The sequence below is a fragment of the Phocoena phocoena genome, chromosome 3 (genome assembly GCF_963924675.1).
Source record: "Phocoena phocoena chromosome 3, mPhoPho1.1, whole genome shotgun sequence".
Taxonomy (NCBI): domain Eukaryota; kingdom Metazoa; phylum Chordata; class Mammalia; order Artiodactyla; family Phocoenidae; genus Phocoena; species Phocoena phocoena.
Window position 1 is genome coordinate 168,459,082 of NC_089221.1, and position 27,676 is coordinate 168,486,757.

Here is a 27,676-nt window from a genome sequence, read left to right on the forward strand (position 1 = left end):
GTGATACCATGGGGCACCTGGGTACCAGGGAGGCTCTGCTTGCCCGAGAGCCATTGGGTACACCTGGCACTCCTCATCTCCCAGGAAGGGAGCCCGGGAGAGGCCAGACTGAAGAGGGAGCGGCCTTGGGGTGTAGGTGACGTCAGCCCACCCCAACCCCTCCCCACTTCATCCCTGCGGGCTTTCTACATCTTGGGCGATGCCAAGTCCCAGAGTCTCCAGGTGCTAGAAGACCACCCATCCCCTGCTCACCACTTTCCTCCTCATTTCCCCTCTCTGTATTCCTCCCCTGAGGGCCCTCAGGGAACCCAAGGGATGCCCCGATTCAGAGAAAGATAGAGGGCACCCATTGCTCACCAGAACCTGTGCTCTCCAGGGGGCTATACCTACCAAGGTGGGCTAATCCAGGAAGCCCCACCTCCCTGGAGCTCAGCCCTGACCCCAAATCAGCGTTGCCCTGGTGGGGTGACACAGGAAGCCCCATTTTTCTGGGGCTGAACTCCAAATCGGCCCCTCCCAGCAGGGCCACTTCCACTTTTATGTTTTGATGATTCTTGATGTATTAAATAATAAAATGCCAACACAGGGTTTATGAATTTTTGACAGATATTAACATGTGTTGATGGACTTCCTATTTCAATCCGGGAACCGGGTCTCGGGGATCAACCGTAACATTTGATAACCTCAGAAGTCTCAATCAGGTTTCTCGACCTTGGCTATTGCCACTGGCATTTGGGGCCAGATTATCCTTTGCCGCAGAGGCCAGCCGTGTGCACTGTAGGACGCTGAGCAGCCTCCCTAGGCTCCACCCACTGGATGCCAATAACAGCCCCAAGTTGTAAAGATCAAAAATGACTCCAGACATTGTCAAGTATCCCCTGTGTGTTGGGGGGGGGGGGGGGCGGGGGTGGAGAATCACCACCAGCTGAGAATTTCTGGCTTAGGGGATTCTGCTGACCCCCAGGAGACTGTGCTCCATAATCATCTGACCTACTGAAGTCCCAGGATGCTGTACACGTTTAAATCACAGAGAGAGGAAGTAATTCACAGATGCTGGGGGGAGGGGGAGGGGGGTCACCCTCGTTTGTACTGTCTGATCCATCAGGAGTTTATTCTGGTGTCTAGTCTGAGCCTAAAGATCTAACTCAGTTGTTTTTTGTTTGTTTGTTTGTTTGTTTTTCTCAAATAACAGTGTTTCTCAACCTTGAGCACTATTGACATTTGGACCAGATAATTCTTTGGGGGGAGGGGGAGTCTGTCCTGTGCACCCTAGAATGTTTAGCAACATCCACTCACTAGATGCCAGTAACACACACACACACATCCATCCAGGCATAACAACCAAAAACATCTCCAGACATTGCCAAGTGTCCCTACGGGGCAGAATCGCTCCCTGTTGAGAACCACAGAATTGGAAGCCTCTGGTGAGAGCGTGAGGTCCCAGCCCTTCAGCCTACCTGGCTAATCCCACCCCCACCCCGCAGTAGCCAGAAGCTGTGGAGGAGGAGGGAGAGTCTTCCAGGGATGGCAGAGCCGGAGGCTGCCAGCAGAAATTGGCCCCAAGAAGTCTGGCCTTCGCTTGTGGGGCAGCACAGGAAGTCTTGCCCAGTATTACGATAATAATGGTAATACTAATAGCTACGATTTATCGTTTACTCTGCGAGGGGAGACCGGGGCCATCTTGTTAACTGGGCCATCTTTGGACCCTCCTAACCGCCTAGAGGGTTCCTGACAGCCCCATCCTGCAGGAAATTCAGCCAGAGGGAAGCCAGGTGGCCTGTGCAAGGTCATAATAGTAATAAATGCAAAGGCAGGACGATGGATTGGAATAAATTATAACAATGGAGCAGAGAGGTGCCGATCTGGGGGGAGTAAGGCAGCCCGCCGGAAGCCCTCTATCCCCGCAGTATGTAATCCAGCTATAAATCTTAATCTTTGATGTTCGACCCCAGGCAAGGCTGAGGGTGACCCCACCTGCGACAGACCCAAAGCCCAACCGAGGTGTCCAGGGGGAGCGAACAGTCCCCCCCAAACCTCCATCAGCTTCCAAAAGCATCCGCAAACATGGAAGGGAAATCGTGGTTTTACTTACTACCCAGCTTCAAGACAAGTCCTGCAGAAACCGACCGCCCCCTCCTCCCAAAACTGTCGGCTGCTCCGGAGCGGCCAGCTCGGCCCCACTAGGAGCCCTCTCGGTTAATGCGAGGGTCTGGCGAACGAGAACTAAACGGAATGGGGAGGGAGGCTTGGGACGGAGAAACTGAGGCAGGGTCTTTCGGGGCGAGAGCCGGGAGAGGCAGAATCTCCCGGCTGCTTGTTTACCGGGCGCTCTCCCTCCCCCCGCCCAATCCCTGCAAAACCCGGGTCGCCAGGCCTGGCTGGGGGCGGGAGGGGTGGGATGGAGGAAGATGGTACTGTTGGTGCCTGAGAGGCCTCACTCCCCCCCAACGGCCCGGGGTGGGGGGCGCACGGAGCCCCGGCTCGCCCCAGCCCCTGCCCCCAGAGGTCTCCAGGCGGCAGGGGAGGGGTATCCGTCAATCCCCGCACCCTCCGTCCCGGGGCGGGACCGGGGGGCGGAGCGGGCCGGTGACCTGCAGTGACGCGAGCCCCGCCCGCTCATATAGAGGCGCCCCGGGAGCGCAGGGACCGTGCTTCGCCGCCGCCGCCGCCGCCGCCGCGTCCACCACCCGCCTCGCTGCCGCAGTTCCCAGCATCAGCACCAGCGCCGCCGCGTCCACCATCAGCGCCGCCGCCATGCGGGAGATCGTGCACCTGCAGGCCGGCCAGTGCGGCAACCAGATCGGAGCCAAGGTACGCGAGGGACCGGGCCTGGGGAGGCGGTCGAGAGATGCGGAGCGCGGTCCACCGAGCTCCGCAGAGCTCCTCCACCATGGGCCTTTTGGGGAACGGGGCCCCCCAGGAGGCCAGCACCCCAGGGACGGTGGGGAAGGGCGCAGGGGGCAGGGCCAAGCTGGGAACAAAGAGGCCCATGGGGGTGGGGCCCAGGCTTCTGTCCGCTTGCCACAGCTGGCCTCACAGCTGGCCCACTGTCCCCTCCGCACGCACAAAGAGACCCCGCCCCTCCCCACGGCAGCAGCCAGGGAGCGCTGACCCCAGCCCGCTGGGCTGCGGTGGTGAGTCTGCTCCACCCCGCCCCCACCGCTCCCTTCTTGCTGCCTCATCCTCGTCCGCCCACTCTGCCTCTAGGTTCCACACTCACCTTGCCTGGGGGACAGGTGGCAGCTAGGGAGGTGAGTGGGGGTCCTGAGCCCAGAAGATGGAGGTGGGGCAGACCTGGCCACCGGCTCCACCTTCTTGGTCCTTACCACCGCCCTACCCCCCCCCCCCCAGTTTTGGGAGGTGATCAGTGATGAGCATGGCATCGATCCCACTGGCACATACCATGGGGATAGTGACCTGCAGCTGGAGAGGATCAACGTGTACTACAATGAGGCCACAGGTAAGGGGCAGGGGGCACCTGCCAGAGTGGGGATGGCGAGGGCCTGGGAGGGGACAGGATACTGGCTCCTGGCGCTGACCAAGCTGCTCTCCATCTGCTTCTCTGCAGGAGGAAATTACGTCCCCAGAGCTGTGCTGGTGGACCTCGAGCCGGGCACCATGGACTCTGTCCGCTCAGGTCCCTTCGGCCAGATCTTTCGTCCTGACAACTTTGTGTTTGGTGAGTCACAGGCAGGGAAGAGACACAGGCAGGGAAGCCCCCACTCCCCAGATTCTTTCACTTCCACATGCTTGGTGAAAATTCTTCACCTAGCATCTAGACTCAGGAACCCAGAGGCCAGCGGGGAAAGCGGATACACAGGCCACTGTGGGAATCCAGGGGAGGCACAGGGTAGGGAAGGCTTCCCGGAGAAGGTAGCATTTTAATTTAACAGTATGGACCTGAGCCAGACTGCTGTGTTCAAACCCCTGTTCTGCCACATCATGCAGTCGACAAACACTTATTAGCACCTACTGCATACCAGGCCCTACTGTACCCCCTGGGAATATAGCCAAGAATAAAACAGATAAAGCTCTCTGCCCCCACCCCCAAGCTGGTGGAGGGAGCTGGGAAGATAAATAAATGGGAAGAGAAGAGAAATAAGTCAAACTCAGCCACTGATTGAGGCATCTTGGTGATTTTGGACAGGCCCTTCAATCTCTCTGTGCCTGTCTCCTCATCTTTCGAACAGGGATTATACAAAAACTTCCTTTTCAGGATTGTGAGACTTAAAGCCACTAACACGTATCAAGAACTTAGAACAATGCCTAGCACAGAGGAAAAGATAACTAAGCATTTGATGTTCTGTTGTCATTTTTATTATCATTATCACTATTAATGTCTGCAGCCTAAAAGATGAATAGGACTAGGGTTGACCAAAAGGCAATGAAGGGAGGAAAGGTGTGTAAGACAGAGGGAACAGCATATGTGAAGACAGTGGGCACATTTGCTGCCCTCAGATTGAAGGGGCCTGCACACTCTGAACAACCGTGTAGGAAACATTTCCTGGTACCTCTAGGTCAAGCTAAATGCACATCCCCACCTGACATCAGGCCCCAGGCTCCCCCTCCCCCAGGCCCCTCCTCCTAGTACACAGTAGTTTACTCTGGAGTCTAGGGATTGACGGGACAAGCTATGTGACCTTGGATGAGCGACTTCCCCTCTCTGGTCTGTGCAAAGATTCAGGAAGATAATGATGGTCATGTGTGGGTATGACGCACAATAGGTCCTCAGGAAGTGGCTGTGGAAAGACTAAATGAGGTTGACCAAGAGATGTGAGGGATTCTAGGATGATTATGGGTGGCTCCAGTTGGGCCAAAAAGATTCTGTGGCCTCTGATAGGTGAGGCAGGGGAGGTAGTAGAAAAGTGTGGACTCAGGAGCCAGACCACCAAATTCAAATCCTATTCTCTCAGAGGAGGTGACATTGAACAGAGACCTGAAGAGTCATTCAGGGGAGTACCTGGGGTTAGAGCATTCCAGGCAGAGGGCACAGCACGTGCAAAGGCCCTGGGGCAGGACCAGGCCTGGTGTGTTGGAGGAACAGTGAGGAGGCCCATGTGGCTGGAGCAGAGTGAGGGAAGGGGAGAGAGGGAGGAGGGGAGGGCAGGGAGGGGATGCGGGCAGGTCGTGCAGGGCCTTGTAGGCTGTAGGGAAGATTTGGGCTTTTATCCCGGGGAGGTGGGAATCCTGGAGGGCTGTGGACAGGGAAGGAACAGGACCTGACTCAGGTGCTCACCGGTGCCCTCTGGCTGCTGCAAGGAGAACAGACTGGGGGGAGGCTGTGGGAGGACCAAGGCAGAAGCAACTCTACTGATCCAGATGGGCAGTGAGGGGGCCAGACCAGGATGGAAGCAGAGGAGGGGGCAAGAAGAAATGTTACGTGCTCACAAAAATACCAGCCAATATTCTAATCCTAATCCTTGTCCTCTGGAGCTTGCATTCCCCAGTGAAATTACAGACAATAAACATGATTAATTAAAAAAAACAGGTTTATCACTTCTGCGGCGGGTAGCAAATTCCTAAAGAAGGGGAAAGAGGGAACCATGTAGGTATCTGAGGGAACAGCATTCCAGGCAGAGGGAACAGCATATGCAAAGCCCCTGAGGCAGGACTGTGCCGGGTGTGTGGCAGGGACAGCAAGGAGGCCTGTGTGCTTGGGGCAGAGTGAGCGAGGGGGAGAGAGGGAGGAGGGGAGGGCAGGGAGGGGACGGGGCAGGTCATTCAGGGCCTTGTGGGCCGAAGGGAAGATTTAGGCTTTTACTGAAAGATGAAAGAACTGGGGTGATTTTGAGCTAAGGCAGAACATGATTTAGGTTTTATCAGAATCCTTCTGGCTGCTGGGTGAAGGGAAGCAAGGATGGAACCCGAGAGAACAAGTCATAATAATAATAATAATAGTAATAATGATTTTGCTATTATTATTCAACTACTAGGATGGCTGGGAGCGGGGTGGAGGGTGGGCTTTCCCCATATCAGCCTGGGTGTCCCCTCCGCTTCCCTCTTCAGGCCAGTCTGGAGCCGGCAACAACTGGGCCAAGGGCCACTACACAGAGGGTGCCGAGCTGGTGGACGCGGTCCTGGACGTGGTCCGGAAGGAAGCCGAGAGCTGTGACTGCCTGCAGGGCTTCCAGCTGACCCACTCGCTGGGCGGGGGCACGGGGTCCGGGATGGGCACCCTCCTCATCAGCAAGATCCGCGAGGAGTTCCCGGACCGCATCATGAACACCTTCAGCGTGGTGCCGTCACCCAAGGTGTCGGACACGGTGGTGGAGCCCTACAACGCCACCCTGTCCGTGCACCAGCTGGTGGAGAACACAGACGAGACTTACTGCATCGACAACGAGGCGCTGTACGACATCTGCTTCCGCACCCTGAAGCTGACCACGCCCACCTACGGGGACCTCAACCACCTGGTGTCTGCCACCATGAGCGGGGTCACCACGTGCCTGCGCTTCCCGGGCCAGCTCAACGCCGACCTGCGCAAGCTGGCCGTGAACATGGTGCCCTTCCCGCGCCTGCACTTCTTCATGCCCGGCTTCGCGCCGCTGACCAGCCGGGGCAGCCAGCAGTACCGGGCGCTGACGGTGCCCGAGCTCACCCAGCAGATGTTCGACGCCAAGAACATGATGGCCGCCTGCGACCCGCGCCACGGCCGCTACCTGACCGTGGCCGCTGTGTTCCGGGGCCGCATGTCCATGAAGGAGGTGGATGAGCAGATGCTGAGCGTGCAGAGCAAAAACAGCAGCTACTTCGTGGAGTGGATCCCCAACAACGTGAAGACGGCCGTGTGCGACATCCCGCCCCGCGGCCTGAAGATGGCCGCCACCTTCATCGGCAACAGCACGGCCATCCAGGAGCTGTTCAAGCGCATCTCGGAGCAGTTCACGGCCATGTTCCGGCGCAAGGCCTTCCTGCACTGGTACACGGGCGAGGGCATGGACGAGATGGAGTTCACCGAGGCCGAGAGCAACATGAACGACCTGGTGTCCGAGTACCAGCAGTACCAGGACGCCACGGCCGAGGAGGGGGAGTTTGAGGAGGAGGCCGAGGAGGAAGTGGCCTAGGGCCGCCTCCATCACTTCACATCAGCGCCCTGCTAGGATGTTGACCTTTGACCCCCCAAGAACCCCCTGCTTCACCTCCCAGCCTGACTCCCCTCTGACCCTACAACCTTGCACCTCTTCCCCACCCAACCTTTGACCCTTGAGCCCCACTTTATCTCTGACCCCCCTTGAACTCTCCCACCTTGGACACCCTCATGAGCCCAGCTTCACTTCTGACCCTACAGGCCCCACCTTTAACTCCACGTTCCCTCCTTCACCCCTGACCTCTCCACCCTTGACCTCCCCACGAGCCCCATTGCACCCCCCAGACCTATAAGCCCTGGTTTACTTCAACCCCTCCCTCTGAGCCTCTCCCTTCATCTCTGAACTTGCCTCACCTTTGACCCCACAAGTCCCACCCGCCCTCTGAACTGACCACCTTTCTGGCTTCCGTGACCCCCCATTTCCTTCCTGAATTCACTCCCGTCAGCTCCCGCCGACCTTGGTTTTCCAGGGGTGCTGCTGGGGGAGAAAGAAGCCCTGGAGCATGTGGGCAAGAGAGGCTGCTCCCCGACCCTCCCCCCGCCTCACCCTCAATAAATTAACTGTTGTCCTGCCGTGTTTCTGCAGAGTGTACTTTTCATCATCCTGTGGGAAGGTCACGTGAGGGCTCCTCCCTATGGGATGGAGGTGGGTGCTAAAGGAACTTCTAGTCTGGGGGTGGGGAGAGGGCAGAGATTTCAGAGTCAGACCAGGCTGCGCCACTAACTCACCCCCTGGTGTTGAGCAAGATGCTGGCCCACTCTGAGCCTCCACTGGCTCACCTGTAAAATGGGCTCATATGTTTTCCCCCCACGCACCACCTCAAGGATGTTTGTAAGGACTCAAGGGCACGGTACCTGGCACTGGGTGGGTTCTTAGTGACGGAGATGCTGCCACTCTCCGTGGGGCATTTTGCAAGAATGGAAAGCTGGAGGGAGGAGTCTCTAGGGAAGGAAACTGAGTAGATGGCAGCCGGGGGTAGTGCCCGAGGGGCAGTCCTGCCAGAGTCACTGATATGTGTGAAGCACTTTGATGGCCTGGCACATGCCTTATGTCATAAACCTCACACCAACCCTGTAAGATCTGAACTTTTAGGGAATTCCCTGGCGGTCCAGTGGTTAGGACTCCTCTCTTTCACTGCAGAAGGCGCAGGTTCGATCCCCAGTCGGGGAACTAAGGTCCCACAATCTGCACAGCGTGGCCAACAAACAAAGATCTGAGCTTTTAGAGAGACAAAGTATATAAGTTAGCTCTTGCTGAGTAACAAATTACCCACCCCCCAAAAAATGTAGGGGCTTAAAACAACAGCAGTTAGTTATTTTGCTCCCAACTCTGCAATTTGGGCAGGGCTTGGCAAGGCAGCTCATTGGTGCCCCCTGTGGCATCAGCTAGAGAATCCTGCTGGAGGCTGAGGGCTCTCCTTTCAAGGTGGCTCACTCACATGACTGCCAAGTTGATGCCTCGGGGCTCAGCAGGGGCAGGTAGAAGGAAGGTGTCAGTACCTCTCCATAGTCTGCTTGGGCTTCCTCACAGCATGGTGGCTGGGTTCTCCAAGAGCAAACATCCTAAGAGAGCAAGGCAGAATTCATTGCATTTTTCTGACTTAACTTTAGGGGTTGTTTGGTGTCCTGAGGACTCCTAATTGAGGTGTTCACAAAGCCCTGTTTAGGTTCAAGGGGATGGACTACAGACTGCACCTCTTGAGGGTAGAGTGGCAAGATTCTAGAAGAGCATGTGGGATGGAAGATACAGCTATGGCCAGCTATGGAAATTACAAAGTATCTTGTCCATGGTCCCATGGCTATGAAGTGGTGACCTGGTATTCAAACGCTGGCCATTTAAGTCTAGAACTCTGATTGCATTTTATCAGCCAGGGTTCAGTGCAGGGACCATTCTAGGCATATCAAGCAGAAAGGGATTGGATACAAGGATTTAGGAGCTTACAACATCGTTGGAGGGGCTGAGAGAGGGAGCTATAGGCCAGCGCTTAAACTTTAGTGTGCAAAAGAGTCACCAGGACGGCTTTGCAAGAACACAGCTTCCTGAGTTCCACCGTATAGTTTCCGATTCAATGGTGGGGGGGAGGGGGGGAGACTTTGCATTTTTAACAAGCTCCCAGGTGATGCTGATAATGCTGCCTATGAGACCACCTTTTGAGTAGCCCTGGAATAGGTCGGAACAGCACCCTGGGAGCTTCTTCTCTGCACAGTGGAGAATCAGGAGGCTGCCACCGGAACTGTTGAGTTCAGAAACACTGCCCAACACCCACAAATCCACAGAGATAGGTCCGCTAGAGTGCCGAACAAAAATTAATTAAAGTGAATTTAAAATAATTTTAAATAATTAAACACACACACAGAGTTCTGCCTCACTTCTACCTTCCAAATCTCTCATGAGCGTTTCTCATTGGTAGAACCTAATCTGCATCCAGAACCAGAGCTGCAAAGAAGTCTGGGAAATGTAGTTCCCCCCTCCCCCAGCTTCTGGTACAGAGAAAGGCCATCGAGGAACGAGAGAGAGAGAGAGAGAGAGAGAGAGAGAGAGAGAGAGAGAGAGAGAGAGAGAGAGAGAGAGAGAGAGGAAGGAGGGATGCTGAGAGCCAATTAACTTTTTCCACCAGGCTCTTCGCTGGACCACCAGCCCCAGATGGGGCCCCAGCCCCCTCCCTGGGTCCCATTTCAGCCAAGAGGAAGGAGAAGCATGGGGAAGGCAACCTGCGAAATCCAGCCTGCAGCTACCGTCATCTCAGCAGGCCCAGCCCAGCACTGGGCGGTGGGGCAGAAAGACGACGAACTAGGCAGTGAGCTTGGCTGTCTTTATTATCCCAAACCTAATGTGGCCCCAGAAGAACTGCCTATTCTGCCCAACTAAATCCCCTTCGCCGAGAAATGGCACCACCTGTGTGCTCAAATCCTGCGTCTGGAAGTCAGCCTGGACTCATTGTTTTCTGGACCCAACACATTCTTCTTAGCTTTTGCTGAATCTGATACCGACCAGGGTTCTTGGCCTTCCCCAATCAATGGAAATTGACTGGAGCCCAGACAAGAAATTCAGGCAAGGCTTTATTGGGGCACCTGCAGCAGCAGGAGGGAGTGAGAACAAACATTAATCTCCTTTGCTTGTTCACTTGCTGAGCAGGGGTGCAGGGGGGCGAGCTGGTTCTCTATATGGGGTGAGGGTAGCGGGGTGTGTCCAGGGGGTCGGGCCGGAGGGATGGCTTAGGTGGCTTGCCCACCCGTCTGGTGGTGTTGAGTGCACGGAGCATGCCCAGTACCCTGCTTTTGCTCCCAACACCCTGTTTTTGCTCCAGGCTTTTCAAAAGTGGCAGTTGGGTTGTCTTGGTCTCTTTGCATATTTTGGGTCCAGAATTTGCCCCAACTGCACATGTACTGAGTTATTTTTAGTCCCATATAGTTTCCTTGTATTTTGTTGCTCAAAGAGAGGTGTATCCGGGGCCAAGCACTGCAGCAAAGGGTCCCAGGTCCCAGCCTGTCTCAAGTCGAGTTGTCTCTGTCTCCAAAATGTAACCTGGGGACTTCCCTGGTGGTCTGGTGGTAAAGAATCCGCCTTCCAATGCAGGGGACGCGGGTTCAATCCCTCGTTAGGGAACTAAGATCCCACGTACCACAGGGCAACTAAGCCCGCACGCCACAACAATTGAGCTCGCGCACCTCAACTAGAGACCCTGCGTGCCGCAAACTGCAGAGCCCACGTGCCCTGGAGCCTACGTACCACAACTAGAGAGAAGCTGATGTGCCACAAGGAAGAGCCTGTGCACCGCAACCAAAGATCCCACGTGCCCACAACTAAGACCCTATGCAGCCAAAAATAAATTAACTAAATAAATAAATAATAAAATAAATCTTCAAAAAAAATTCTATCCTGAATTTGACCCCCTCCTCTTCAGCCGTCTATACTCTGGTCTAAGCCACCATTGTTGTTCACCCAGGCAATTCCCCCTCATCACTTCCCTGGGCTCCCTGCTGCCACCCCTGCCCTCTGCAGTGTGCAGCATCTTCCTTCTACAGCAGCCAGAGAGGAACCTTTATATGCAAATCACAACCCTCCCTCCCGCAGCTCCCATGCTACTCGGACTGAAACCTAAACTCACCTTGGTCTCCACTCGCTGATGACTGATGATGACAACCTCATCCCCCTCCCCCTCCCTCCCTAAGCTGAAACTACTGTGGCCTTTATGCGCTTGATCATATCAAGTTCAATCCAACCTCAGGGCCTTTGCACATGCCGTTCCTGCTCCTTCTTTCCCCCTGAGGTGCACATGACCAGCCCCTTCTCGTCCACAGGTTTCAGTTCAAAGGACACCGCCTCAGAGCAGCCTTCCCTGGCAACTCTAAATTGTATCCAGTCACTCTGCCTCTTTTATCTTGTTCCATTTCCCTGAGAGCACCTACCAGTAACTCAAATTATCTCGTCTATTTGTAGATTTGTTTCTTTTATCTGTCCCCTGCCCTACCCACTGGAATGTAAGCTTCAAGGAAACTTAACTACCTTGCTCACCACGTGCATAGAACAGTTTATACCACACAGATACTCAGTAATTCTTTGCTGAATGAACAAGCAAGTGAATCCACATGTTGTGAGGTGTATTGTTTTCCTCTCTTTTTTTTTTTTTTTTTTTTTTTTTGCGGTATGCGGACCTCTCACTGTTGTGGCCTCTCCCGTTGTGGAGCACAGGCTCCGGATGCGCAGGCTCAGCGGCCATGGCTCATGGGCCCAGCCGCTCCGCGGCATGTGGGATCCTCCCAGACCGGGGCACGATCCCGTGTCCCCTGCATCGGCAGGTGGACTCTCAACCACTGCACCACCAGGGAAGCCCTTTTTTTTTTAAAATAAAGATGTATGAAGTTTATTTATTTATTTATTTATCTTTCGTCTGTGTGGTGAGGCTTGTGGGATCTTAGCTCCCTGACCAGGGATCGAACCCAGGCCCTTGGCAGTGAAAGCGTGGAGTCCCAACCACTGGACCGCCAGGGAAGTCCCTGTTTTCCTCCTCTTAAAGTGAGAAAACATGGGAATTCCCTGGCGGTCCAGTGATTAGGACTCCTAGTTTTCACTGCTGAGGGCCCAGGTTCAATCCTTGGTTGAGGAACTAAGATCCCACAAGCCACGCGATGTGGCCAAAAATTTTTTAAAATAAAAAAAAATTTTTTTTTAACTAAAGCAAGAAAACAAAGACACAGGGAGGTGGAAGGTGGTTTCTAAGATGGCCCTCCATGATGCCCGTCTTCCCCCATTCATGTGCTTGTGTGATTCCCTCCCCTTGAGCATGGGCTGGACCTGAAGGTTGCTTCCGACCAATAGATGTAATATGGCACCCATATGGCAAAGGCGATGGGATGCTACTTCCAAGCCTGTGTTACAAAAACCTGTGACTTCTGTCTTGGTGAGCTCTCTGTTGACTTCTCAGCTTGCTTGCTAGGGGGAAGCAAGAAGCAGGTTGGTAAGGTCCACATGGCAAAAACTGAGGGTAACCTCTGACCAACAGCCAGCAAGGAGCTGAGGTCCTCTGTCCACAATAAAATGAATCCTGCCAACGGCCACATCGTGAGCTTGGAAGTAGATCCTTTTTCAGTTGAGCTGTCAGATGAGACCACAGCCCAATGGACACCTTATTACAGCTGAGAGACCCTGCAGCACAGGACCCGCCTAAGCTGTGTCCAGAATCCCAGCCCCCAGGGAAACTGTCAGATAATAAATGTGTGTTCTTTTAAGCCACTAACTTTAGGGTGATAGGTCACACAGCAATAGATAACTAATACAGAGAGGTCAAATGACTTGCCTAAGGTCACACAGACATTAAAGAACTAAGTCAGGTCTTGAACCCAAGTCCCTCTGACTCCAAAAGCATTCTCTAACCACTTCACTGACCCATCTCCCATAATCATACAGAGAACATATCAAAAGCTCCGTTCAGGCTTGACCACATACTAAATATTTCATGTGAATTCTCTCATCGAACCCTCACAGGATCTCTGAGGCAGGCACCATACTTACTTGTTACAAATACAGAAACGGGGGGACTTCCCTGGTGGTCCAGTGGTTAAGACTCCACACTTGCACTGCAGGGGGCTCAGGTTCAATCCCTGGTTGGGGAACTAAGATCCCGCATGCTGCACAGCACAGCTAAAAAGGAAAAAAAAGATGCAGAAACAGGGACAGAGAGGGTCCCACTTTCACTCAGGGATGTGAACTCTTCCTTTATCCTCATCCCATGGGTTTGCCATTGGATTGAATTGGAGTAAATTTCAGAAATGAAGAAGGATTGGGGATATCTCCGCAAATGCTATGCCTGACTTAGCCCATTCAGGCTGCTAACAGAATACCATAGACTGGGTGGCTTATAAACAACAGACGTTTATTTCTCACAGCTCTGGAAGCTGGAATTTCAAGATCAAGGCACCAGAAGATTTGGTACCTGGTGAGAGCCTGCTTCCTGGTTCATAGATGGCCGTCTTCTTGCTGTGTCCTCACATGGTGGAAAGATGAGGGAATCTCTCTGACGTCTCCTTTATGAGGACACTAATCCCATTCATGGCCTTCACCCTCATGATGTAGTGATGTTCCAAAGACCCCCACCTCCTAATACCATGACCTTGGGGGTTAAGATTTAGCACCGGGAGTTCCCTGGTGGTCCAGTGGTTAGGACTCTGCACTTGGACTGCCGTAGTCCCGGGTTCAATCACTGATTGGGGAACTAAGATCCGGCAACCTCCTCAGTGCAGCCCCAAAAATAAAAAATTTTTTAAAAAGACTTAGCATGTAAATTCGGGGGTGGGGGAGGAACACAAACATTCATTCTGTAGCAAGGCCCAAGAGTATGAGAAGGGGAGAAGGCTGCCCCGGGTACTCTGCACCCCTGATCCCCAGCCCTGGCTGAGATCTAGCTCCCCTTGGAGAGAAAGGTGGCACCGAGCTGCGTTCAGCCTCATGCACCTGTGTCTTGGCTGGAGGGTTTGGAGGTGTGTGTGTGTGTGTGTGTGTGTGTGTGTTCCCATGCTGGTGAATCTGCTCACCTCTTCCTCCTCAGCATGAAAATGCCCTCGCACCCACAGTCATGTGGACAGGCACAGAATGAGAATCCCCAGTCATCCACATCTTCACTCAGCCTGATGGACCAGACACAAATTCCTAGGCACACAGACACGGCATTCACCCCCAGATACCCCAGGACATGGCAGGCCACATGTGGACTCATGCAGATGCATGCCTATATCCACACAGATATTCTCGGTACCTTGCAGGAGCCCGAGGAGTCTTGCAGACTCCTCTGCATTTTGACTCTCTGAATCTGTCTGTGGGATTTTACGTGCAGGTACAGGACCGTGAGTACCTGTGTTGCGTCCTGCCTTTGTGCCTGTGAGTGTGTCTACGTATCTTTGTTTTTCAACATGACATCTGTCTGCCTGGCTGTCTGTCTGTTTCTAGGTCTGCAACATTGCTTGGATTTGTCTGGCTGTGTACCTCTCTCTGTGTTGTGACTACGTCTGGCCGTGAATCTGTCTCGTGGCTGGGCCCTGACTGCGTCTGTCCCTTTGTTACTGCTCTATGTCTGTGCTCTGTGCGTCTCTGTCTGTTGTCTGGGTCTGCTTCTCTGTTATTCCGTTTGCATTGACAGCCGTGGTCCCTGCAAGTGTATCTGCTGTCTCTGTCTGGAACTGATTGCTGGCTGTGCCTGTGTGCTATCTCCTTGCACCTATCATCTGGATGGACAAGGACTTCTTTATGTGTGTGCTGTCCCGCTGTACTTGTTGGTTTGTGTCTGTGGCTTTGTGTTGCCTGTATAACTTGGTAGTTCTCCGTGTCTGTCTGCTGTCTGTGGCTGTTCTGGCCTGTTTGTGTTGGTCACTCCCTGGCCATGTGTGTGCTGTCTGTTTGTCTGTGCCTGTGTTCTGTCTGCTGTCTGTCTACCTTCCTCGTGCCTCTGTGTCCACTCTTCAGCCTGGCTCCCTCTGGTGGTACTGGGGGGAATGACCAGCGCAGAGGGATCAAAGGAAAAAGAGTTGAGGGAAGAGGAAGCATTTTAGGCAAACTGTGAGTCCTTGGCTGCCACGGAGAAGGGAAGGCTTGGGTGTGATGGCAGAAACCAGATGCAACCCTCCTGGGAGGATGGGTCTGGGGGGTCTGGGCTCTGAGCTTGCACACCTCTTGCCCACCCATCCTGTAGAAGTCTAGAAGGCAGGACGCCTGGGTCTCTCACAGTGGGTGGGGGCAGGGGCCTTCCTCTGGGGACGTCACCCGTTAAACTTCCTCTCTCAGCCACACAGGAAGCTGAGCCGGCTCAGGGCCCAGCCCTGAGAAAGCACAGGCCCCCCCAGCACCCCATGAGGAAAGGGCCCCGCCGGGCCAGCCCTGCAGGGACCATGGGATCCACAGCTGAGTAAGAGCTGCCCCCTCTCTCATCTTCTGGACCAAGATTCCCAGACCGGGCCTGGGCTGGGGCCAAGGAGAACGAGGCTGCAGCAGGCCCGGGAGGGACCGCGAGCCACAGGGGCAGGTGGCTGGAATCAGGGGAGGACACTCAGCTGGCCTACAGTATGGACTCCGCTCTCAGGCACACTCGGGCCACTCTGGGACCTTCCACTCTCTCTCTCTCTCTCTTTCTCTCTCTCCCCTGCTCTCCGCCGGCTCTGTATGACTAAGTTTGTAACTCCCGAGCCTCTGCCTTTTGATGTATCTCAGGGATGGGGAGCCTGGCTTCCGGGGTCAGCGGGGGTGGGGGGGGGCGGGCTCTGTGTGTCCATGTGCAGGAGTGATTGATTGTGTGGGACTTGTGTCAGCGTGAGGATGAAGCTCAGTGTGAGGGGGTTCCCAATCTCAGGGACAGTGTGTGTGCACTCACTCCCCGTTCTCTTCCTCTGTCTCTCTCCCTGAGCCTAAGTCCCGACATCCTCTGCAAGATGGATAGAGGGTTGGGGGCCAGGGCAGGAAGGCAGAGATTGCAGGGTTCCCGGAAGGACCAGGGCACGCTGCCCTCTTTCCTCTGATAAAAACTCTGAGGGCTCCAGGGCCCCATGAAGTCACGTACACAGAGATACTTGGGCAGGGCCTCGCACATATACCCAGGGACCCTCAGGGCCACCCAAGAAAATGGGGATGTCATTCACCCTCACACTGGCTCAGCCACACATATGCACAGTCCTACCTGACACATGCCCTGGACAGTCTCATCCTTTCAGGCAGACACAGAATAGAATTGCAGACACACACACACACATACACACACACACAGAGTCACACACAGGTGCAGACACACACACAGAAGCAAATCCCTGGACACACTGAACCCTTTCCTGCCCTGCAGAAGGGGTCTCCCTGCCCTGTTTGACTGGTTCTTCGAAGCGGCCTACCCTCCCTCCCTGCAAGAGGGTGAGTCAGGGGCATCATTGGGGATGGGGGTCGAGATGGAGGGTGGGCCCGGGACCCTGAACTTAGGAGCCTGCTCTCTGTGCAGATCCCCCCATCCTGCGGCAGTTCCCCCCAGACTTCCGGGACCAGGTATGCAGGCTGGCTCCTTGCTCCTCAGGGGCCAGGGCCTGTCCCCCTGGGGGAGGGGACCCTATGTCTCAGACCACTGGGAGCTTAGGGGTGGAGCCCAACCTGAGTGGCCAAGCAGTGTGTGCTTCTCTCCACCCCCCAGGAGGCTATGCAGACGGTGCCTAAATTCTGCTTCCCTTTTGATGTGGAAAGGTATGGAAGGAAGCAGACACCCAAGGACCCAGGGACCCAGACCTCTCACGGACCCCCCAGGATTCAAACACCCAGAGACTCAGACAACAGACATCATATACCCAGGGCCCCTGAGATTCAGAGACCCAGGGACTCAGAAACCGGGGGACCCTGACAAATAGTGACCTATACACAAAGGGACTCATTTACCCAGGGTCTCAGGGACCCAGGGCCTCAGAGAACCGGAGACGCTGACAACTAGGGACCTATACACCCAGGGCCCCAGACTGGTGCACGCAGTACTAGGAGCATTGCTGGGGCATGAAGGGGAGGGGGGTTCACGGGGGTGGGATGCCCAGGTCTCTGAGAGCTTTTCCTGCCCCCAGGGAGCCCCCCAGCACCGCCGTACAGCATTTCACCTTTGCCCTCACGGACCTGACCGGCACCCGCAGATTTGGTTTCTCCCGCCTCCGGGCTGGTGCGCACAGCTGTCTCTGCATCCTCAGGTGTGGGATGTGGGGGTCTGGGCCGGGGGAAGGGCCTCTGCCTACAGGCACTGCACGAAAACTGTGTCCACCCTCCGCAGCCACCTGCCTTGGTTTGAAGTGTTCTACAAACTGCTGAACACAGTGGGGGACCTCCTGGCACAGGATCAAGTGAGACCAGCTCTCCCTGTCATTCCCCGTCCCACCCCCACCAAGGCCCCAGCCTGGCTCTGAATTCCCAGGCCTGACCGAGCCCCTTTGGCTCCAGACCACCCAGCCTGAGTCAAGACCCTCAGAGTCCCCACCCCGCATTGTGGCTCAGGCATCCCACCCCTACCCAGGTCTCAGAGGTCAACGAACTTCTTCTACGTCTGCTGCAGCAGCCCCTTCCCGGGACCCAGGACTCAGTGGGGCTGGAGCTGGTGAGTACCCCCTCCCCCCTGGGCGTTGGACCTCAGGTGGCTGGAGAGGCTGCACCCCGGCTCTGAGGACCACACACCACATCTCCCCCAGGGCAGCGGAGTGATGATCTCCAGTGCGCAAGGCATCCCGTCCCCTGGCCCGGGGAAGAGCATGCCGGTGAGCAGAGCTGGAGACACTGGAAGGTTGGGCACCCACGTGAGGCGAACCCCTTGACGGATCAGTCCCCCTGTTAATCCCCCGCCAGCTTTCCTGCTTCGTGGCCCCCGACTCCGGCCGCCTGCCATCCATTCCTGAGAACGTGAGTGGAGACCTGAGAGGGCACTCTGGGAGGGGGGAAGAGGTCCGGAAACCCGGAGAGGGCTCTCAGATCCTGTGGCCCCTCGCGTCCAGCGTTCCTCTCTGTTCTTCAGAGGAACCTAACGGAGCTGGTGGTGGCGGTGACCGACGACAACATCGTGGGGCTATTCGCTGCGCTCCTGGCAGAGCGAAGGGTCCTGCTCACCTCCAGAAAGCTGAGCACCGTGAGGCGGGACCGCCGGGCCGGGGAGGGGCCGAGGCCTGGCTTGGCCCCTGGGGGCGGGACCATCGGGACGGATTCCTAGCTCTAACCCCAGTGGGCGAGACCCGAGGGCAAAGTCCTGGCTCAGCCCCTGTGAAGGTCAGGGTTGAGTTGAATCCTGGCTCCACCTTTATGGGGGAAATCAGAGCGGGCTGCGCTGTACCCCCTCCCCCGGCTTCAGGAGCGCTGAGTCCAGGCTCCACCCACTATGGGCCAGAACAAGACTGGCTCCGCCCCTCTGGAGGGTGAGATCAGAGAGGGCTAAATTCTAGCTCCGCCCCTAGGGGAGAAGGACGGGGTAGGTGTGGAGCTAGCATTCAGCCTCTACCCCTAGGGGCGGGACTTGGGGGTGGGGGTGGGACTGAATTCTAGCTCCGCCTCCCTAGGGGTGGGGTCAGTGGGCTGAGTCTGTCCTACCCCTAAGGAGAGAGATTCTGGAGGGTTGAATATCAGCTGCCACCCCTAGAGAGAGGGACTAGCACGTGCTGAGTCCTGGCACCACCAGTTCCAAGCACTGTAATTTGCGGAATTCTTGGCCTTCACAAGAAAGGGGTTTGAGTTTTCACCTCTTACCCAGTAGCGGGTGGGGAAGGGAGGTGGAGGGAGGCACGAGACTGCGGACACGGGATATGAAGCCGGGAGAGCCACCGTCCAGAGAGGGTCCTTGAAGCTGGGGGTCCAGGCCCTGACTCCACGGTCCCCCACCCGTCCCCAGCTGACTTCATGTGTCCACGCGTCCTGCGCTCTCCTGTACCCCATGCGCTGGGAGCACGTGCTGATCCCCACGCTGCCGCCGCATCTGCTGGACTACTGCTGGTGAGGGGCAGGGGCTGGAGAGGGGCAGGGCTTGGGGATGAGGCCTAGGGTCCTGGGCACCCGGGGGCGGCGCCTGCATGACCGGCCCCCTCGGTCTTCCGCAGCGCGCCCATGCCCTACCTCATCGGAGTGCACGCCAGTCTCGTCGAGGTAAGTGGGTACGGACCTGGATGGCAAGGTTGGGTGGAGTGCACCCCCAGGTATCCTCCCCTGTCGGGGATCCTCGGGCTCTGAGCGGCCATCGCCACTCCAAATCCCTAACACAGAGAGTGCGGGAGAAAGCTCTGGAGGACGTCGTGATGATGAACGTGGACTCCAATACCTTGGAGACGCCCTTCGACGACGTGCAGGCACTGCCCCCAGATGTGGTCAGTGACACCCCCTTCCGCCCTCCTGCCGCATCCGGGAGACGAGGCGCCGCACCCGCCTGCTCAGCGCTGCCCCCTTGTCCTCCAGGTGTCTCTGCTGAGGCTGCGGCTAAGGAAGGTCGCGCTGGCCCCCGGGGAAGGGGTGTCCCGTCTCTTCCTCAAAGCCCAGGCCCTGCTCTTCGGGGGGTACCGCGATGCGCTAGTCTGCGGCCCGGTGAGCTTCGGGGACGGAGAGGGAGAGACTCCGTGGGTCCCTGAAGGATTCAGAATAAGAATACCTAGCGTTTATGGAGCGCTTACTCTGTGCCTCCGTTTACTCATCTGTAAAATGGGATCCCAACAGTACCTACCCAAAAGGGTCGCGTGAGTCTGTAAATGGACATGAGCAAAATGCTCGGTTACTGCCTGGCACATCACAATGGATAAATGATAGGTTTTACCGCTGCAATTATTATTTCACTTAATGCTCACAACAGTATTATGAGACGGATACTCTTATGGTCCCATTCTACATATGAGGAAACCAAGGCTTGGAAGCCCCACAGCGGGTGAGTGTTGAGGCCAGGACTCTGATCTGCTGACTTTCAACCCTGACATCCCCTCCTCCCCAGTTTTTCACAACTATTCTATAAAAACAGGGTCAGGGAGTTCTATTATCTGAGAATCTGATGTTGCTTTCGACTCTGCCCTGAACACAGCCGGAAGCTGTCCATTTCTCCCCCTCCTCTGTCTCCACCGCGGCCTGGTCCCCATTGTTGTTTGCCTGGATCAGCGCGCTCGCCCGTCACCATGAGTCCCCTCTCGCGGGCTCCCACCCTCCGCGCTCCGCAGTCTGACCTCCGTGCAGCCGCCAGAGGTCACCTGGGAGCGTCTGAGTCAGGCCCCGCCCCCTCCTCTGCCCACCGCCTTCCCAGGGCTCCCACCTCCCTCGGGGTAAAAGCCCAAGTCCTCCCTGCAGCCCACGAGGCCCTGCAGGACATCAGGCACACAGAGGCGCTCCATCAATGTTTGCTACGTAGATGTAAGGTAGAATATGGGAAGCAGAATAAGGGATCCTGGAGAGCCGGGGGGAGCTTAGAATCCGAGTCCTTCTTCCAGGGCCAGCCTGTAACCTTCAGTGAAGAAGCCTTCCTGGCCCAGAAACCCGGGGCGCCGCTGCAGGCCTTCCACCGGCGGGCTGTGCACCTGCAGCTGTTCAAACAGGTGCGCCAGAATCCGGAGGGCGGGGCTGGGGCCGGAGGGGCGAGGCTAGGGGCGCAGACGCCCGGATCCCGAGGCCGAAGCCGGGACTGCAGGGGCGGACGCCTGGACCCAGTGGGCGGGGCGAGAGTTGGCCCGGCCGGATCCCCCCACTCCAGGGTCTCCGGGGTGGGAGAGACAGGACTGAACTCTTGGGTCCATAAAAATGGGAGCCCCTGACCTGAGTTCCCAGGGATAAGATCTACCTCTAGGTCCATGAGGAGGTTGGGATGGAACGAAATTATTGAGTCCCTAAGGCGGGAACCTCCTGGGTCGAGGGTGGAGGGAGAGAAGGCTGGACTCTTGGATTCTAGGGACGTAGCGGGGGAGGTGGAACCGGACTCCTGGGTTCTTGGAAGAACGTGGGATGAACTTCAGGGTCCTTCAGTGCGGGCTGGCTTCCAGGGTCCCTGGAGGTGGGGCCGACCTCCTTCAAGGTCACTGAGAGGAGGGGGGCCTGTCTGGAGTGGCAGAGTCCTACTCCTCCGACCCTGAGAGGAGCAGGGTCTGGTCCCTGAAGACAGATCTTGACTTGGGGTGGGGACGGGCGGGGAGACGGTGGACCTCTGGCTTCCTGAGGTGGGCTCCAGACTCCTGGGACCTAAGGTTGGGTTTCTGGAGGGGCCGGGGATGGCTTCTATGTCTTGAGGGCGAGCGGATCCCCAGTCCTCGCATTCAGATGTTTGGGGTAGCCTGATTCTCTGACCCTTTGCCCCACCCCCAGTTCATCGAAGGCCGACTGGAGAAGCTGAACACGGGAGAAGGCTTCTCAGACCTCTTTGAGCAGGAGATCACCTGTAGCGGGGCTTCCTCAGGTGAGCTCTGCACCTGGCCCCGGAGCACCCCCCCCACACACACACCTGTGGCCCAGTCTGAGCCTGCCCACCCTGGCAGTGCTCTCTCCTCTCTCCTCTCTCCAGGGACCCTTCGCTCCTACCAGCTCTGGGCAGACAACCTAAAGGTAGTAACACCGAACACTTTGGTGTTTATTGTGGGATTAAATCAAACCTACCACCATCCCTACTATGCTCATTTATAGATAGAGGTGAAGAAATCAAGACTCAGAGAGGGAGAGGGGTGGGCAGGTGGGGTCTGGGATAACCCCACGTGCCCAAGCCTCTCTTCCTTGGCTTTCTCTCCCCAGAAAGGTGGTGGTGCCCTCCTGCATTCCGTCAAGGCCAAGACCCAACCAGCCGTCAGAAACATGTACCGCTCGGTGAGGCTGGGCTGGACAGGCCACTTACCAGGGTGACAAAGGCAGAGGACGGTTTAACCCCACGTTTAGAGCACACACAGTTTATCAGAACTAAACCAGCAGTTAACTCATTTACCATGTTTCCTACTTTTATTTTCCAGTGACCGTGTTCATTCATTTTTGTCGCATCAGGTCTTTCCTATTTAAAAATGACAACCAAGGTTCTTTGGCAAACATCTTTTGTCCTGAGACACCACAATCCCAGCTTCTGCCCTTGTGGTTGGTTTTTCTCCCAAGCCCCAGATTTTCCTGGGACCAACTTCCACAGCTCGCAATCGTCTGCCGGATTTTCTTCTTTGCTCGGCTTTTGAACACTGACTCACTTTTACGACGTTCTGGCTTTGCCATTCCCTGTTTCATTTGGGGGTTATCTCCTCCAGTGACATTCCTTCTGTGTTAGTCAAAGGGGCAAGTTGGTATTGACTTCTTAGGGGGTACCGGGGGAACCTGAATATATTTTGAGACACACAGGAGCAGATGGCAAGACAAAAGTGTCTTCACGGATGGAGGGCTGAGTTCTCAAATGTCCAGGGTCAAATCGCTCTGGATTCTCAGTCTCTTTCGGTTCCTCCGTAGGCGAAGTGTGGCTTGAAGGGTGTGCAGAGCCTTCTGACGTACAAGGTAAAGCCAGTAGCCAACGCCGCGGGGCAGCGGGGGGAGGGGCTCCTGGCTCACCCACCCTCTTCCTAGGATGGGGACTCTGGCCTGCAGAGGGGGGGCTCCCTGAGGGCCCCTTCCCTCACCAGCCGCTCAGATTGCCTGCAGCAGCGCTTGCCTATCACCCAGCACTTTGGAGAGGTAAGAGCCCCAACCCCACGCCCACGCATGTACCTGGACTTATCACCAAGTCCTTCTCCCATCCCGTCTCCAGCCAGACATCTCGACTACCCCCAAAATGGGGCGCCCACTCCCCCCTTCATAGAACCCCCTGATTCTGTAGCTCCTGAGGCCCCAGCCCTCAAATCTGTCCTTTGCAGAACCGGCCCCTTCGCCCCAGCAGGAGACTCCAGCGGGAAGAGAGACCTTCTGAGTCCCTGGGGGAGGAGTAAGACTCCAAGGCAGAGGGAGGGAGCAATGTTGGAAGTGGGGAGCCGGGACTCCTGGGGAAGTGGGCCCCAAAACTCCAGACCCTTCAGAGCAGCTGGTCTGGGGCAGATACCTGAGGCTGCCCATCCTCACCCAGGACACCCTCTCTGAGCCCCGAGGATGCCCAGGGACCGTTGGCAGAGGAAGCTCTGGATGGCAGCTTCCTTGGGTCCGGAGAAGAACTGGATTTGCTGAGCGAGATTCTGGATAGCCTGAGCGTGACAGCCACCTGGAACAGCAGCCTGCGGCCAAGCCAGAGTTTGGACTGCTGCCACAGCCTGGTGAGAGCCCCCCCCAGCCCTCCCCCATTTGCTCATCCAACCTGCCGGCCCCTCCTTCATTTAAAGGCCAGCAACGTGCCCATCTCTCCATCCCCACCCAGCCCGACATACCAGGGAGATGGAGATGGCAAGCAGATGACGAGAAACCACCAGGGCCCCAGCCCCTGTCCCTTTCTGTCGGCCTGCCGCCTCTGCACACCCCCCAGCCTTCAGATGCCACGAGCACCTCGAAGCACCCCACTTCCCAGCTGCCCTCAGAGGCCAGCCCAGAAATCACTTCTCCGTCCCAGTCTTCGACAGCTTCTGCAGACCCAAGCAGCAAAGGGGACCCCAGCTCCTCTCTCACAGAGCCCCAGCCTCTACGCCTCTCCCCTCCCCACGAGGCAACCCAGGATCCCACAGCCCAGGAGAGTCCCTGCTCCCAGCTCTCCACAGCACCCAGCCCTCGAGAAAGCCCCCCACTTCTGACCCCCACGAAGCCCAACTCGGATATTACCTGGACATCCCAAGTCCTTGATTCTTTCTCGGATCCCGGTTCCCCAGAGAACCCCAGAACCCAGCCTTCGGAGGTCCTGCTCCCAGAGCACACGCACCTCCAGCCCCACGAGGAGCCAGGAGCGCCCAGGTCCCCTGATCCTCCTGCTAGGAACTGGCGGGGGCTCCAGGCCAGGAGCCGGCCCAGGGTTGCTGAGCTTAAAAAGTGTTTTGAAGGTTAAGCATCAGGGGTCTAGAGGAGACTCTGGCCCCTCAATAAAGCTGCAAGAGCCCAAGGCTTGTTCTTCCTGGTGGGTTTACCTGGGAGCCCTGTTTCTGCTCAGACACCCACCCGGCTCCCCACCTTCCCTCCCAAGGCAGCCTCCGGCTGGCTCTTAGGTGCAGCTTCCCTTCCAGGAAGCCCTCCCAGCCCCTAGGACCCTCGAGACCTTACATTCATCTCTCAACAGCCTATGTGTCTCCTCCATCTAGGCTCTCCTGCCCCCACCAGCTCACAAAAAGGTTTTATTACATCGCTCTACCCGTTGTATAGATATACATAAAGTAAGCAGCCTCAGTCTCCCTTGCCTTCAAAGGCAGAGTCTTTGAAGCACCTTCTTCCCTTCTATTCTTAAGCGCTGGGTGTGTCTGATTGCCCAGAGAGGGCTCTGCCTTCCCCCAAGGTCGCACAGCCAGGAAGGGTGTTGGGTAGAGGAAGGGGACCTAGATGGGCAGGCAGCCCCGCACCGTCTCCTTGGAGTCCTGGGGAGCCTGGGCCTCGGCTGCATGGGAGAACTGAAAGGAAAGGAGAGGGGGGGTGTCGGGCCTGTGTGGCAGGCAGACAGATGGCCGATGGTGCAGCAAGCGGGGAGGCAGGTCCGCAGCCCCGGCACCCCAGCTGCAGGCAGAGTCAAGCAGAGCCCGCCCGGCAGGTGCCCCGTGGCCCCCCCAAGTCCTCCGGAGCCATCAGAGGCTGGTGTGTCGGTGGCAGCTGCTGCATGCAGCTGAGCGCCGGGCAGTCCTGAGCAGTGGAGGCAGCTGTGGCCAGCCCCAGCATTCAGATGAGCCGCTCCTCAGGCGGTAGCTTGAGGTTGGGAGGCGGTGGAGCTCGGGCACCCACCTGCTCCTCGCTGCTGGGCCGGTAGGTGCCCTCCGTCTGCCGCTTCTCCCGAAGCTTCTGCACCAGAAGTACCAGGCCCACGGCCAGGAGCAGGGCGGCCAGGAGGGAGAAGACCACGATGATAGCAATGGTGGCCTCCTGCGACTGTTGGCGGGGGATGGGGGGGACACAGGTGTGACCCACCTGAACTTGGGCATCCCGTCCACCCCCGCCTGAGAATTATCTGGAAACGCTAATCCCCTCCCCCGGCACCCACCACTTTTGGTGACTGGCTTCCTCCACTCAGGGTTCCTGACCCCCATCATATCACATCTGGGGTTCCCAGGTTCCCCCACCTGCCATGTCTGGGGTCCTTCTCCCAAGCGCCTGCCGCATCTTAGGCTCCTAGATCCCTCCTCCCCCTGGCTGAGAGGCATAGGGGGCTCCTGAACCCCCTACACTTGCCAAGCATGGTATTCTTTGTGTGTGTGTGTGTGCGTGTGTGTCTTAGTTCCCCAACCAGGGATCCAACCTGTGCCCCCTGCACTGGAAGCGCGGAGTCTTAACCACTAGACCGCCGGGGAAGTCCCGCCAGGCATGGTGTTCTTGCCCATCCCCTTCCTGGGGTTCTCGGTCTCCCCATTTGCCATGTTGATATTCTGGTCTCTCCCACTTAGGGTTCTCCAGTGCCTCCCCCACTGTGCAGCCTGCCGCCTCTGGGAATCTAGGCCCTCCCACCTGCCATACGGGGGCCTCCCGAATAAAATCCCTGCCGCTCTTCTCCCACATATACCCCAACTCACCAGGGCCCCATTGGAGCCAGGGCTGGGGCCAGAGGGTGTAATTGTGCTGTTCCCACTTACAGTGGGGTCCGGTGCTGCAGGGCGGTGGTAGAGAAGATAAATGAATCCCCATCTATCCTTCCCATCTGGAAGCATGTGCATCTTCCTGGGCCATTTCCCCTCGTTAGAACTCTGCCCTTTTGAGTCTTTCATTCTGTGAGCGGCCTCCACATAGGGGCTGGCCCCGCTCATTTTGCCCCACAGGGCACCCCTTACCCAGGGGAGCCCAGCGCTGAGTAATCAGCCAACAGCGGTCTGCAGTTTGCGCAGAGTTGGGGGCTATTGTAATGGATGGTGTGGGGAAGCCCAACCCTCCCCCCAACCCCAGCCTCACCTCTCCAGCCCTCCCTCTGCCCTTCAGGATCTGGGCGGATCCTGCATTTCCCTGGAGTGTCTGACTCACACCTCCCCCCAGGCTCCCGAAACTGGAATACAGGACTGAAAGGCAGCGTCCCCACCTCTGGTCAACCTGCTCCACCTGGGCTTGGAGCCCCAGGCAGGCCTCCTCCTGGCTTCCATTTCCCCCAAACTGCTCAACCCTACTGAGGCTCCGGACCGCAGGCCTCTTCTCCCGGCAGCTCACAATTCCGCCCAACTCAGGAATTCTCCTAGACCAACTCCAACCGTCCAAGGAAGGACACAGAAATTCTACGCCCCCAGCCCTGCCCCAGACCTAGGCATCGCATGCCCGCTCCTGGGTTCTTGCCCTCTCAGCGTCCCAGGCACCCAGCGCTTCTAAGCCCGGACCCCCAGTGCCCCCGACCGGTACCTACTTTGCCCCCAGACCCGGCCCCAGCGGGTCAGCAGCAGCGGCAGGCCGAGTGCCAAGAGCAGCCCCAGGCCGGGGCTCGCCATGGGCCGGGTGACGGGCTGGTGGCACCGGGGACGGGGCTTGTCGCGTGCGCCGCTCCTACCGCATCTCGGGCGGTGGGTGGGGGGGGTACCTTCGACCCCGCACCTGGGGGCTGGAAAGGAGAAAGGCCGGAGCGTGGGGGAGGGGGCCGGACCCGAGCGCAGGCCCCTGGGAGGGGCGACCCGCGCCGGCCACCCAAGAGTCCCGCCCCGCCCCCCGCCGCCAGAGGTCAGAGATTAAAGATTAACACGGGGCGGCGCGTTCCTGGGCTGGGGAAAGGGGAAGGGAAGGGAAGGGGGGAGGGGTGGCAGGCCCAGCCGCGTGACCTGCCTCCCTACCTGGCCCGGGCGTCTTCGACCCCGCTCAGGGTCCCGACCCCGGTCCCTCGCTCGAACCCTCGATCCGTCGGTCAGTGGCTCGGTCGGACTCTTCCAGCTCCGCCGGCTCACGTGACCCGGAAAGTTTAGTCACTCACCTTGGAGGTGAGCGCACTTCCGGCTTGTGCACCTGAGCCTAGATGAAAGGGCGGGGCCAAGCGGGGGCGGGTCCGCGCCGCGGACGCACCTGTACCCGGAACCCAATCTCATAATCGGGAGGAGTGAAAAGGAGCGGAAGCGCGCAGGTGTAAAAGGGGCCTCTCACCTGCACTGCAGGTGCATCTGTAGAATCGTCCAGGTGTGGAGACACACGGGGCATGGAGTCACCGATGTGTGAGGCACTCCTGTCTGGGGCAGACCGGGATGGGGAGCCTCTAATGAAAAAACACTGGTGTGGGACACACCTGCATGGGAACAAACGTGTAAAGAAATCTGCACGGATGTGTAAGAACACCCATGGGAGACATCTGCTTTGAATCACATCTCTTTGGAGTACAGCTGAATGGAAGCCTACCTGTGTGGAAAACAGCTGTATAGAACACACCTGCATGGTTACAAACACCTGGCTGAGGCACTTTGGCGCGGGGTACATCTGTTTGGGGAATGCATCTGCATGGCTCACCTATGAAATGAACAAGACTTGCAGAAGGAATTCCTGTGTGTAAAGGTATTGGAAACACCTGTACGAGACATACCTGCATCTAAGTACACCTGTAGGGGACCCAGTTATATGGAAAGAGCCCCGTA

At 57.0% G+C, this 27,676-nt stretch overlaps 3 protein-coding genes across 11 annotated transcripts; 2 read left to right on the top strand and 1 right to left on the bottom strand.

Annotated features, from left to right (window-relative positions):
- Positions 1-2,637: 2,637 nt before the first annotated feature.
- On the top strand, positions 2,638-7,661 carry TUBB4A (tubulin beta 4A class IVa). Of its 9 annotated transcripts, none has more exons than XM_065873242.1 (5): positions 2,755-2,811; positions 3,352-3,460; positions 3,569-3,679; positions 6,007-6,614; positions 6,960-7,064. In XM_065873242.1, the coding sequence occupies exons 1-5, from the start codon at positions 2,755-2,757 to the stop codon at positions 7,062-7,064; spliced, it is 990 nt and encodes a 329-aa protein (XP_065729314.1). The 9 variants fall into 9 exon arrangements, with proteins under 9 accessions (XP_065729315.1, XP_065729314.1, XP_065729307.1 ...); XM_065873235.1 differs by having other exon boundaries at positions 6,007-6,160; positions 6,233-7,064; XM_065873240.1 differs by having other exon boundaries at positions 6,007-6,129; positions 6,376-7,064.
- A 7,805-nt stretch (positions 7,662-15,466) lies between these two features.
- Positions 15,467-24,000, top strand: DENND1C (DENN domain containing 1C). The gene is made up of 23 exons (XM_065874003.1): positions 15,467-15,483; positions 16,408-16,472; positions 16,558-16,601; positions 16,744-16,793; positions 17,159-17,278; positions 17,359-17,428; positions 17,599-17,679; positions 17,771-17,836; positions 17,925-17,978; positions 18,091-18,201; positions 18,955-19,055; positions 19,160-19,205; positions 19,322-19,423; positions 19,512-19,637; positions 20,522-20,626; positions 21,387-21,477; positions 21,583-21,623; positions 21,807-21,878; positions 22,494-22,538; positions 22,608-22,715; positions 22,895-22,962; positions 23,101-23,284; positions 23,386-24,000. The coding sequence occupies exons 1-23, from the start codon at positions 15,467-15,469 to the stop codon at positions 23,998-24,000; spliced, it is 2,382 nt and encodes a 793-aa protein (XP_065730075.1).
- Positions 24,001-24,481: 481 nt separating this feature from the next.
- Positions 24,482-26,554, bottom strand: CRB3 (crumbs cell polarity complex component 3). Its single transcript, XM_065873842.1, has 4 exons — positions 26,473-26,554; positions 25,661-25,734; positions 24,879-25,022; positions 24,482-24,553 (listed from the first exon to the last, which is right to left on the bottom strand). Exons 1-4 carry the CDS (start codon positions 26,552-26,554, stop codon positions 24,482-24,484), a joined length of 372 nt encoding a protein of 123 aa, XP_065729914.1.
- Between the last annotated feature and the right edge of the window lie 1,122 nt (positions 26,555-27,676).